Here is a 13,764-nt window from a genome sequence, read left to right on the forward strand (position 1 = left end):
GCGCAAAGTGCAATTAAGTCATGTTATTGCGAATTGGGAAAATGGTCTGGATTTTGCAGATTGTCGTCATACATACATAACCTACATGAGGTTTTCAGAGATGCCAGGTGTTCCGAATTGAAAGAATAATCTAAAATAAAAGCCGTGACTATCCTGTAATATTTTATGATGTCACACTGGCCGGGTTTAAATGATAGGTTTTTGCAAAATAAATCTAATATTTCTCCAATTTTGATCAAGTACAATTTGTACTTGTTGCTAGGGCATGCTGGCTATCGGGAATTTCGGGTCATTTTTGCTGAACGGCCGGTCTATTTACGGGCCGGTTGAATCGCATGATGGCCGCCCCTGCATCGCCACCTCCATCCCCGATTAACTTTCGTAGTGTGACGCCTTTCTTCATCGCACGCATTTACAATGTTAAGTAGAGGTCACAAGGAATATGCTGCTAACCCGATGTTAGCCAGAGTGGCTAACTCTCACAGCGGGTCGTAAATGTACATGTTAAGGCAGAGTTCTCATAAAACAAACTTTTATACCACGGGAAGTTTTCGATGGAAAAATTTGGGTGTTTTTGAAACTGAGACATTTGAAAACCATTGTGACAGGTATTCGGCCTGTGCCATGTCACATTGTTGAAGCGATCGTCTCAGCTTCGTGAACAAGCACCACAAGTTAAAGTACTCATCCGAATTAGACCACTCTCACGCAGTCAACGCAGTCATCCACCCTCGCCTAGTTGTCCGTGTATCCTTGTGTGTTTTTATTGTCCGTACGCTCGCTTTCTCGCGTCTCAGGCCGGCAGCCTCTTCGGCGGCAGCCTGTGATCCCTGAATAACCATACAAGGCTGTTTCTTTGGTGATAACTATCATTAACATGCTGATTACAGGTCTGAGGATCTTGGAATAACACATACACACCCGAGCGGTGGATCAATACTTGCGTGCTGGGGTAATAATGGGGCTGCCTGCTCGGCACACATGAGAGACACGGCGCCTCGTGCGCCAGCGCTGGGCAGGGTGGATGGATGGAGAGGAGGAAGCTGCCGGATCTGATGGAACGATTACCCCGCTTAGCCCTCGCTGCTGGTCTTTTCTGATCTCAACACGGGGCAGAAGTATGAACTTGTTTGTGTTAGAGTGACGATGTTCATGATGTAATAGTCTTTTTAATGTCGAATTATATTCATGGGTATGATTGTATCCTAACCTCCAGTAAAATTCCGAATGCAATGCACACATGAATATTAACGCAATCAGTTACATAATTATTGAAATAATTAACGCTGACATTCCAACAGTGGCGCCCGGTCAAGGTTGATGTATTTTTAGGTGAGAGTTTTTAGCCAGTCAGAATTCAGGTAGCTTGTGTTGCCAGGCAGATTTCATAGTACCAGTGGCACGGAGTATTTGTCTGAGGCCTTCAGAAGCAACATCTGTGCCGTGTGAGTGAACGGGCTCTTCGAGTTGATAGACAGTTGCGATAGCCAATCAGATCACGAGTTGGTGACAGTAAGGCCTTCTCGAAGGTGACGAATCTGTGATTTGATAAACTCTTGTGACTGGGCAAGGCTAGGCCAGACTTTCTTACCTGGCGACCGTTCGGAAATCTAAAATATTTTCTTTTTTTTTTTTTTTTTTTAACCCACAATGGCTGAAGGAGGGAAAATAAAAGATTTGATTGCAGTTATACTCGCAAGGCCATTTTCAAGATGGACCTTTCAAGAGAAGCTCGCTCTCGTGAGCCGAAGTTGTCCAAAACCCACTCGTGCGTAAGAGTGCGTCTTTGTATTATTTCTCCGGCCGTGCTGTCATAAAAGATGGCGTCATGAGAGGTATTCATTCAAGTCGGAGGAAGTAGGACTTTGGTGAGTCAGGCCTACGTGTGAAATGCACGGCCTACCACTGAATTCCAACAATGCAAAAGCACAAAGAAGATTTTTTATTTATAATTTTTTATATAAAGGCAGCAGTCCCAAAATGAAATGAGTAGCCGATTGTATGCAGAGGTAAAAAAAAAAAAAAATCCAGTGACAAAAGTCAGCCTGCATGATCATTTCTTTCAAAATCATTTTTATTTTATTTTTTTTTAATTTTTTTTTTAGTGAGTTTCCCTCCCACAGGTGCAACAAATGTGGTTTTGTGTAGGCTGCAGACTCGTTGAAGCTTGCCTTTGTCTCCACGACACATGAACTGTATTTCTGAGTGGACTTTGTTCTTTCCTGCTTTGAAGCGTGTGTTTTCGCTGTGTAAACACATCCGCGCACATTCAAAGAAGGCCACAGTGGCCACACACCAACGACTGGATGGCCTCATTTTATATGTGGAGAGAGTTCTTATATTTATATTCTAGTTTTTCAACCAAATCAGCCGTGTCATCAGCTGACTTAACCGTCTGCTTGCGTGAAAGACAGATTTGTTTTGAGATGACCAGAAAACACTTTGTAAGACTGGTGCTGTTGGGAAGCGCGAGGCACAGGAGGAGAAATACCGAGCCGGGCGTCGTGATCGGTGTTAATGCCAACGAGTGATCTCGTGTGGCCATCGATCTGCGTGACTGAAGCCATCTTGAGCGCAAGAACACAAATACTCCGACATTCAAGTCAACTTTGATTTTAGAGCGGCACTCTTCCCCATTCAACTCGTCTTCGGATCAACACACACTCATTCACGCTGGCATGTGTGTGCAGCCTGGGAGAATCTGGTGTTCCTGCCAAGTAGACCCCCCCCCCTCCCTCCATTCCGTTACCATAGCAGCCTCTCTCCCTTGCTCTTTCTCTTGTTCTCCTGCTCACTCTGCTCAGGGGCAACAGTGCAAAGAGGGGAGAACTGGTGGAAAAGGAGGGAGGCTTGAGAGCGTCTAGAAAGCTGCGTGTGTGTGTGTGTGTGTGTGTGTTTGTACTGTTCTGCCATCACAACAGGCCTCGGCTGAAGCAGGCACCAACTGGATTTCATGTAGCCAATCGAATTTCTGCTTTCTGTGTCACTTTGCTGGACTCAGCCAATCAGTGAGTCCGGCATGAACTGCACACACGCTCACAAACGCACACGGACACACGTTACGCACAAGGACACTTGGTTGCAGAAGTCGACCCCAGCATCTGTTCAAATAGTAAAAACATCACTTTTATAGGGTGGAAATCCTCCCACTAATTAGCCATCCTTCATTATTTGATTTTTTTTTCTGGATACATGCACATATCACAAAACACATTTTCATTAATATGCCTCCTGCACAATGGGCAAGGAGAGCGCCACTGCCAACTACTGGAGTGGATGTGCAATTACACATCATTGTAGGACAACGGGGAAAAAAAGCATGTTCCCCAGATTCACACGCGCCCCCCCAGGGTGGCCCACCCCACAATTTAAGAAGCACTGGTTTAGATGAAGTAAGCGTGACCACGCTCATGCGAAAGGGAAGCAGAGGCTTTCGTTCATTTTTATACTTGTGGCAGTCAAAAGGGTCAATAACTGAAACGCATACGACACATTTGCATCGCCTTTGATTTCTTTAACATTAAAGTTGAGTCATGACCTTTTGTTTTAATATTAAGACTGTTGCAATTTGTTGGCGACCAGGCCAGGGTGTGATCTGCTTCTTGCCTTCGATTATCAGGCGTGTCTTCAGGTGACTTAACCGTCTGCCTGCGTGACAGATTTGAGGACGTATTAACATTGGTTAAGATATGTCGATACCTGTCTGGCAGTTAAGATGTGAAAATATCACTTAAAACATTCCCTGAAAGATTTTATGAAAAAAAATGAATGAATGATTTATTTTCTTCATGATTCAAACAAAATGGAGCTCAACCAGCATTCTGCAATGGAGTGTGTTCAGTCTCAGAGGTTCCGCTGAATTTTATTACATCAGGTGCTTACATTTCCTTCAACATAATGTCATTCTTGACAATTGCTGTACAGATTGTCATCTCAAGTGATTATTGTTTCTGACTAATGAGCTGCCCGGTCAGACCTTGTAGATCGTCCACAATCTTGTTAGTTGTTGAAAAATATCCGTCGTCAGACGTCTCGTTTGGCTTCACATGAACAAATGGTGTTTTTAGCACTGCCCCCTTTCCTGTGCGTTTTCTGTAGCAGCTGGTTCGTCCCATGCTGTTGCGTTAAGGAGGCGGGCGGGAGAAGCGATGGGGTGGAGATGAGAGTAAGTGACAGAAAAAAAAAAAAAGAGAGGGTGGATCTGTTGATTTACCAAAGACTCGTCCAGTCTTCCCTCCCACACATGGTCCCTCTCCTCATCTCCCTTCCTTACTGTATTGCGAGCCCCCCCCCTCCCTCCTTCCCCAACACCCCCACCCTCTCTTGACTTGATGGTACAGCTCCAGAAACAGGAAGGAGCCGCAGCTCTATAAATAGAGAACTGCTCAGCCAGGAACCACACACATACACAAACACAATTTCCTCTCTGTCATTCCCTCGTTTTCCTTCTCTCTGTCTTGCCGCCACGGCTTTCCTACTTGCTCTCCTCATCCTTTGACTCGCGCGTTGGAAAGCATTCACATTCGCGTCAATGTCATTCCGCTTGGCTCGATGTTATTTTTTGATTGACGGATTGTGAATGGATGTGTGTAAATGAAAGAGATTTATTTTTTATTTTGTCACCAGGTCTTTATGTCAGGTCAGCAAGTTTACTCCCTCTCGGCACACTCTTAATTTGTTACACAGAAAATAACCGGCTGGAATACAAATACAAAATTAGTCTGTTGGTTTGGTGTGCGTCCACAAACTGCGTATGCATTTTCCTCTACCTGCTTATTTTTCCTCAACAACGTTGTGCTTTGTAAACCGCCTTCTTCATTGCCTCCTAAATTGTTCGGTATACAAGGTTTGTATTAATGCAGAGTACAAATACGCTCTGACAGTTTTTAAAATGACAAGGGCTTCCGTGATGATCGTGTCAAAATCAAAAGTACGTTGATTTAAAATAATAATGTAATACGGAAACTTTAAAAAAATTCAAATAAATAAATTAAAAATTACAAATAAATTGAAAAAAAAAAGATTTGATCCCTTTTTTGGACGGGGCACCACTCTTCGAACTCTCCCCGCACATCAAGTTCTTCTTTGAAAGTGTGGCTAAGAAGCTGCTTGATAGCACTTCTGAGTGCCCACCATGAATTGGATCGCCCCTTTCATGTTCATGTGTTTTGGATGAGATTGTCACTCTGAAAAAGAAGATATTTCACGCAGACAGGTTAGCCAGTTTGAATTCCGCAGGAAATCGTTTCGTCAAGAGATGTTTTATCTGTTGCGGGCTAAAATGTACCATTTTGTGCTTGAACTTAAATTGTTACAGTTTCCATCTAATTTGGAGTCACTTTCAAGGAACTGATAGCGTTCTGCTGCATGCACCACATTCACAGATCTACCACACTATTTGAAGAGTGCGATTCGGCAAACCGGTGATGTCGCTGGTGCCTGCTCGCATGAAAAAACTGTCCTGACTCTGGGCAGTTTTGACGGAAAATACCCGCTCGTATAGCCGAAACGCCCTCGCTTGTTTTCAAAAGGGGAACCTGTACAGGCACGTTCAATCAGCAGTGGCTCATACGAGTAATTTTTTTTTGCATTTTGACCAAAGCACATCAGAGACTTACGACACCAGGGAACTGTTTCGAATTGTGTGGGGGGGGGGGGGGGGGAATTCCAGCTTTACAACGCAAGCCTTAATGTTTTAACTTTTAAAATGTTTTAACCGATTGGCCTCCACAAAATAGCCTAGAACTTCTTCTAACGCTCATGACACAATTTTTTTTTTCTGCCAACGACCAGCTTCATAATGTCAAGGTCTTCCACTCACAGACCAGGCAAGGCAGAGGTTTCAATATCTTGCTCAAGGACACTTCAACAGAATGGATGTTTGCTGATGTGTGCTTGAACCGCTGTCGTTGTGTGGAAGGACAGCTTGTTTGAAATCCTCCCTTTTTCTTTTTCTCTCCTTGATTCACGTACATATCTGCCCAGCTTTCCTCATTGAAAATAGAAATTAAGTAAGCCAATGAAGACTTGTGGGGAATTTTGTGTGAGAGCATAAAGAACAATCTGGCAATGATTAGAGTCTTAGATGGTGGCTTGATTACTGATCTGGCGCACCTGTGTGCCATAATGGCTGACTGGCATTGTGAAGCTGTGCTGAGATGAGTGGAAAGACGCTGGGGTAGCAAAGTGTAAAAAAATGCAGCACAACTGTGACATGACTTCTTTCGTCTTAGGCACTCATTTAGTTACAGGATTTATTTGCTTTTTGGACGGATTCATTGAAACCAATTGTCACCCACCTCACATGGTGATCACGTGCGCGCCCGTGAATCGTGAAAATCCGTGCATAATTCAGGGGGCGCTCAAGTCCAGCCCTCGAGAGCCGCTATCAGCCGGCTTTGTAGAAGATTGATAACAATCCTGATCATTTGGATCAGGTGTTTTGGAGGAGGGAGACACACAAAATAGACATTGTTTTTTTTTTTATTTAAGAATTTTCAATTTTGCCATAAAATATATATTATACATATACATATATATATATATATATATATATATATATATGTATATATATATATATATATATGTGTGTGTATTTATATATATAAATTTTTTTTATTGAAAAATAAAAAAAACAGCAGGTGGCGAACTGTGAGTGTGCAGGGCTCCACTCACTGTACTACAATTTTCAATTATTTAGTACACAGTCTTAATAATGGACAGTGATGCGATGATCATTTCAATGCAATCAATAAACTGTTTAGTAATTATTACAACAGAAGAGTACAGTAATTGCAATGTGGCAAAAAAAAAAATCAAGTCAAAGGACGTAAGGGAGATGGAGCGCTAGAAGGCAGGGCCGGGTGGCAAGAGGAGGAGGAGGAAGTAGGATGTAGCGCACACACAAAGGCAGCAGAGCAGAAGCAGCAGTTGCTATAACAACAGCACCTTACTGGTTCCATCTCGGTCTCTGATCACCCTCTCATCGTCTGCTCCCTGCTGTCATTTGGCTCGCTGTTCCTTTCTACCCCTTTTCTCCCCTGCCCTCTCTCTTCCCTCATCTCTTCGTGTTCTTTTAACCGGTCCACTTGAAGGAAAAAGAGCATCAGCCCGACTAATAAATCCCTTCTTCCTTGTGTACGCAAACGCGTACACTTTTGTCTCAGAGTCTTTGTCACTCGCTCTCTGGCGACAGGTGATTATGGCGTTCTGTTTAATATTGCCTTTGTGGAATATGAGTTCCACCTGTTTTTAGTCATCTCAGGGGGCGGCCATTTTGTCACTTTCTTTCAACTAAAAATGACATCACAGTTGCTCAGGTAGTGACCAATCATGGCTCACCTGTTTTCTCAAGCGGAGTCATGATAGGTTGAGAGATGAGCCCTGAGCAAATGTGATGGCATTTTTTTGGGGGGTGACTTGTTGGAACAGAGACAAACACTTTGGCACTTTTTTTAAGTGCCATTTTTGTATATTTGGTGTCTTAAAGATGTAAAAATAAATTAACATTAATTGTTAAGAATATATATTTTTTATAGAAATAAACAAACCTCATACTTTTGCCCCTTTTCCATTCTTGTCACAAAGGTTTAATAAAAAAAAAAAGTTTGTGCTTTGAATTTGAGTCAATTTGACTTCTTCTCTTCTCAAGTTCTCTTTACGCCGCTGTGTTGAGGTCCTTCGTTCTATCTTTTTGGACTGTCGCAAAAAAGACAAAGAAAGAACACAACACGTTTGCTCGGTTTCTCTCGATATACTGGATGTTGAATGTCTGATAGCATGTCGCAAGTGATGACTACTTCAAAGTCTGCGCGACTTTACACACACATTTTTATCAAAAATGTGCACCATATTCCAAATTAGACAGCCTCACAGGCGTTTAAGGGTTCCACGTTTCACATTTTTCTCACACTGATGCGGTCGCATGTGTGCAGGCGATAGCAAATGGATTGCAAAGTTCCAAGTAGAGCCCAAACTCGGCGCTCGGAATGTTTTTTTGTAGGTGGGTGCATATGCACAAACCCCGTGCGTGCGTGCTTGCTTGCATTTTTCTGTGTGGGTGGGTGCCGTCGCTCACACCAACTGAATAATTATGGGAGTTTTTAATAGGTGGGCTTTGAAAATCAAGTCTGTTATTATCAACGTCAGTCACGGGCATTTCAGGAAATCTTGTAACACACGCGCACACGCATGCAGTCGGTTCACTCACTCAAACATTTGCTCGCAGAAATCACAGCTGTTTGGTGGAGACTTCAATGATTTAAATCCATTGAGTGAAAGATTTTGCATGCGCTTGCGCAATCACGTGCGCACACGTAGTTGGCTGTTCGCTAGCAAATGTATTTACCTGAAGTGTTCGTCTAATTGCGAGATCAAAGTTTTAGTTTGAGCTCTCCATTCCGATGTAGGCCAGGAAAAATAATGAGGCTGACTGTCAGTGGTGAAAGAGCCACACAGCCCTCTTCACCGCCTCTTCAAACACAAGTTCTCTCTTGATGAATGCGAAAGATCCGAACGGGAGTGTTACCTCCGTCAATCAGGCTAAATGCGGGTACTTTCAAATATTAGCTATTGTCAAAGTGAAATCGCAAAATTTGGAGTGGTTTGCACATCTGCCTCACGCTTAGGAGTTTGACTCTCCTCGCTGATTCTCCTCCCTCACCCCTGGAGGATGTTTGGGTTGTATTATTTGCTGGCGTGGGATTTCTCTGGGTCGTCCCGCATAAGTGGACGGAATGCAAAAAAGTACGTTTTAGACTAGTTTTAGTCGACGGAAAGTCAAAAAGGTTTTAGTCGACGGAAACGTAAAAAAAAAAAGTTTTGGACTAATTTTCGTAAATTTATTCGACAAAAACTCAAAAAGAATTTAGTTAAAAATAGGCATACAAGGTTTAGGCCCTTTTCTCGCCAACGAAAATTCATGTACGTCACGTCGTATTTTCGTCATCGTCATGAAAAAAAGGGGCGTTAATGAAATATTTTCGTCATCGTTGACAAAAACAACACCGATAGGTCGTGAACTTGTCACGTTGCTCATAATTTTTTCCATCTTTTTCAGCTCCAGGAGACGGTGAAAAGGAAACTGGACAGCGCAAGATCGCCCCTCAACGGAGAGCAGAATGGCATCTGCGACGGAGGCAGCTACTCACCGACGAGCAAGCGATTACGGAAGGAGGCCTCTGGTGGTTTAGACTCGCTAAGCGCTCTTTCTAACAGTAATAACAACAACCTTCCGCCCATTTCTCCGCTGCATCACCAAATAGACATAAAGCCCCTGCTCGGCGGTCCCAACACTTCCACTGGAAACAGCACAAACGGCAACGGGAATCATGTCGGGCGGCCAGCAGATGAACTGGGCAAGAACGGCGGCAGTCACGTTTCAGAGATGAAGATGAATGGCTCACTGGACTTGGAGGACAGCTTCAGTCTCCTCAAAGACCTGAAACAGGAACCGCTCGACGACGGAGGTGGAATAGAGTCTTCGGATCCGCAGTCTCTGTCCAATCAGAACAAGTTATTCTCTGACATTAACCTCAACGATCAAGAGTGGCAAGAGCTGATCGATGAGTTGGCCAACACGGTTCCGGAGGACGATATGCACGATCTCTTCAATGAGGACTTTGAAGACAAAAAAGAAGGCGATTTCGGTCGGCCTGCAAACAATCCGACTCCCGGCCCGCAGGAAGCGAATTCGACAGCGCCTGTAGGGGGCGCCGTACCGCCGACATCCCTTCCGCCCCCTGCTCAGCCTCTGCAGGGTGGTCCACAGGTGCCCATGGGCTCCCCACAGGTCGGTACCGCAAAGTTTAAGTCTCACTGGGAATATACATGGGTTGTCATGTTTGTGCAATAAAAGTCGGCGTCAACCGACAGCCAAAAGTAAGACTTGCGGTAGGTCGACTTGCACGTGCTACCAACCGGCGCGACCACGTTTGTGTCTGCAAAACGCGCAAAATTGCGGCATAGTTAATTTTGCGTCTTGCGGGAGGTTTATAGTAAAAGAGATGAATTTGGCACACGCCACGTGATTTGTCAAACTCGAGTCAAATTATACGGGCTAATTTTGGGCCTTTAAATATTGTTTATGAAAGGCGGGTGTAAACCAGGCACCAAGCGGCGGCAACAAAATGAGAAGCCGTTTGGGAGAAACTTTTCTGCTCATGTAAACATTTTTGAATTGCCAACAGAAATGATCCCGACATATCGGCACTCAAAGAACTTTTTTTTTTTTTTCATGGAGGAATAATGTCAACAAGCACCACATAAGCTCATTATTTTATTGATTTCAACTGTCTGACATCTACTGCCCACCATGTCATGAATATCACATCTAACAGCCTTTTTTAAGTACTCGAGGCACGGCTCCTCTTGACCGTTGCGGGCGGACTTTTTACTCTGAGTCGCTGCGTGTCAATTGAACAATTCCTCCTCAGACTCGTCCATATTTTGAAGCAGATGCAACGCCTCCTATACTGTGATTTCTTATAGATCATGGTGACCAGCAACGTTTGTAAATGCAGCCGCTGGTTGCCATGGAAACCCGGCGGCGCGTCCTGGTGCAACATGCGTAAGATTAAGTAAACATGCCACAGGGGGAATGATATATATAGTGAATTAGTAAAAGTCAAGAAGCCAGGAGTGTCGTTTATATCTAAATATGCAGAGTAATAATATATCAAAGTTGAAAAACCGTCAAAATGACAGCTCTTGGAGTTGTAGTGTTGTGATGCGCCAGATGTGCACGTTCACAAATCAATGAAGGTACAGAACGGAATTCCTTCCGCCCCCATGACCTACAATAACTTTTAATTCGCTATAATAATTATTACTCGCAGAAATCTAAATTCCCGTGTTTTACCTTACGGTTGTAAAGTGACAATGAATACATTGATTAAATATATTGTGGTAGCGACCATTTTGAATTGAAACCACCATCCACTGTTGATGACATCAATTTGGCATCTGTTATTTTTCTTTGTGGATTTTCCTCAGGTCCGACCATCATCTTCAGGCCCGCAGTTTGCGACCACTGCCAACGGAACACCTCCTCAGCAACCTCTGCAGCAGTCCCCCGCCGTCGCGATGGCATCAGGGTCACCGTTACACAACTGCGTGGCTCGCTCTCCTCAGACCCCGACCCAGGCTCAGACGCAAGCGGGTTCACGGCCTGGCAATGGATACATAATGAACCCGGGCCCAGGTGTCGGTCAGGGAGGCACTGGACAGGCCGGATCCGGGGTCGCTCCGAGTCAGCCAGTCGGACCTGTCACTCCTGAACTTTCCCACGCGGAGCAACTCAAAGCAATGGCTGCTCAGCAACGTGCTAAACTGTTGCAGCAGAAGCAACAGCAGCAACAAGCAGCAAACTGGTCGCCTGCCGGCCCCCCAACCAGTCCTTACAATGCTGGTCCCTTTAACCAAGATAAACCCAACAGCCCCATGATGTATCCACCGCAAGCCTTTAACACACCGCAGGCCCCTCTCGTGGCTGGCATGGCCCCCAACAGCGGACCCAAAGGTCCTCTGAACAACTACCTCCCTCACAATCACATGAGCTTGATGGGCCAGCAACAGCAGAACAGCATCGGCCAGAACCCTCTGACCAAACAACAACAACAACAACAACAGCAGCAGCAGCAGCAACAGCAGCAGCAAACGGCAGCCATTTTGTCCTATAACAACACCAAGCCACTGAGTCACTTCAGCGGCAGCGGGGTCGATCACAGGATGACCCCGCCCATGGGAGGGAGCAGCCAGGTCAAGAACCCCATGATGCCTCCTTACATGGCAGGTGGAGGCCAAGGCGCCGGGCCTGGGCAAACCCAAGGGCCAATTCCCGGCCAAACAGCCCATCTGAGTGAGGAGCAGAAGAGGATGTTGCTGATGAAGCAGAAAGTGTTGAACCAGAACATCCCCTACAGCAACATGCAGCCTCACGGACAGGTGAGTTAATTGCGTAATACACTCCACGATCATTAGCGCCGGAGAGGAGTTGACGTTGAATTAGCGCTTGAGTCTTGTCAGCACTACGGCCACAAACGTTTCCTTCTGTCCTTTGACCTTGGGATGAGAACAAATAAGCCGTTAGTTGCTTGTCGGTCTTAGCGTGTCCATGCGCAGGACGACGGTGGTCAAGCGAAGCTTTATCGAAACAACTGCTTCTTGACCAGTACAGATGATCCTCTGAAGGTAAAGGTCATTTAAACGGGCCGAGTTCTGATTGTTTTAAAGTCGTTCAGCGCTGAAGCCGGTGAAGGTAAAATGGCGGTTGTTACCCCAGCAACAAGCCACGACCGGGGAGTCGGAAAATGGCCTGTCGAGAGCGTATTGATGCCTCTGCAACGCGACCACCACTGATAGCCCCCGTTGCCTCCACCCCCCACTCCCCCAGACGCACATGCACGCATGCACGTATGCACTCGGACGCACACACGCCACAAACAGCTCCTTAGCGCATATCCCCAATCTGTCACAGCTGACTGATGGCTGAGATTGGACCACTAAGCCAAGCTTGCCGATGTCATTACCACAAGCCCACCTCAGGCGCTCGGAATCCGGAGTCTGGTGACCAACATGACCGTATTGAGAATGCTTCAGTGGTTCAGCCACATGTCAGGTGTCTCGGAGACGAAATCCTGAAGAACTGCAGGGATGCCTCCCTTCTTAGTGAACGCCAACACCCGATAAAAGGCCCAACTGGTTCTTTTCATGGCGTGTTTAACGCAAATGACGTCATATCGTGAATCATATGCGAGCATTCACGCTTGTTGAGAAGCGCTTCCCCGCTTTGTATTTCTTTCTTAAACAAACCCTTCTTCTGTTCTGCGTTCATGATATGACTTTAGTCCGTCACCCCTCGGCTGATCTCTGAGTCTCCTCCTCCTCCTCCTCCTCTTCTTTCTTGTCACCCAGCCCACCCCCTTTACCCTCCTGCCAGAGACACTCAGTACCAATAAAGGAGCAGATTTATTAATATGGGGCCTTTGTAGCTGTTGCCTAGAGGGTTGTGTGTTTGCCCGCGTGCGTCGATTCGCATGTGTGTTTGTGTGCGTTTCGTAGATTTCGATGGGTGGCGGGGCGGGGTTTGAGAGATTTATTTGAGTGAGCAGAGGAGAGCCGGAGACTGGAAAAGCACGAGAAAGGGGAAATGTGCAGAGAAGCAAGCACAGGAAGCAAAAGATTTATTGTTTGTGAATATGAAAAAGGAGCAACCGGCTCCAACGGGTAAAATAAGAGAGCAATACAAAGTGGGGCTTCATGAATACCAAATATTTCTCGATTCTGTAACATTCATACCATTCCGGATATGTCTGTAGGTGCCCGTGCAGTCGAAGCGGCTTGGTATCGTCGCCGGTTGACAACACATTTTTTTCTGATGACGATTTAACCATTTAATAGGACACTTCATCAGTGCAACAGGCACATTGCCTGGCAGACGTTCCGGCTTTTGCTGAAACGAGCCACCAGGGGGGGATTGAGATCTGTTGACTATCCATCCTGTTCCGGTCGAAATTGCCAAGAGGAAATAATTGCTGGTGGTATAAAAGTGGTTTGGCAAAAGTCATTTTCATATTACAGTTTATGATCAAACCACATGCAACAAGCAACAAAGTATTTATTGCTCATTCCCTTTTGCCTCCAGCATGACTTGTGTTCACTATCAGGTGAAAAACAACAAACCAATTGGACTCCGTGCTCTGAGTGGGTTTATAAAGTATATGCTACTGGAAAGTGACTGCTTGGTAGGACTGGACAATTATGGAA

At 45.3% G+C, this 13,764-nt stretch overlaps 1 protein-coding gene across 1 annotated transcript in view; it reads left to right on the forward strand.

Annotated features, from left to right (window-relative positions):
* maml3 (mastermind-like transcriptional coactivator 3) overlaps positions 1–13,764 on the forward strand; it is a 71,814-nt gene that overhangs the window by 21,178 nt on the left and 36,872 nt on the right. The window contains exons 2-3 of the mRNA XM_088302109.1: positions 9,059–9,790; positions 10,993–11,943. Of these exons, the coding sequence (XP_088158235.1) occupies positions 9,059–9,790; positions 10,993–11,943 (1,683 nt within the window). The remainder of the gene's footprint in view (positions 1–9,058; positions 9,791–10,992; positions 11,944–13,764) is intronic.

This window comes from Idiotropiscis lumnitzeri, chromosome 8, assembly GCF_059441095.1.
Source record: "Idiotropiscis lumnitzeri isolate Australia: NSW breed Sydney's pygmy pipehorse chromosome 8, RoL_Ilum_1.0, whole genome shotgun sequence".
In the NCBI taxonomy this organism is placed as follows: Eukaryota; Metazoa; Chordata; class Actinopteri; order Syngnathiformes; family Syngnathidae; genus Idiotropiscis; species Idiotropiscis lumnitzeri.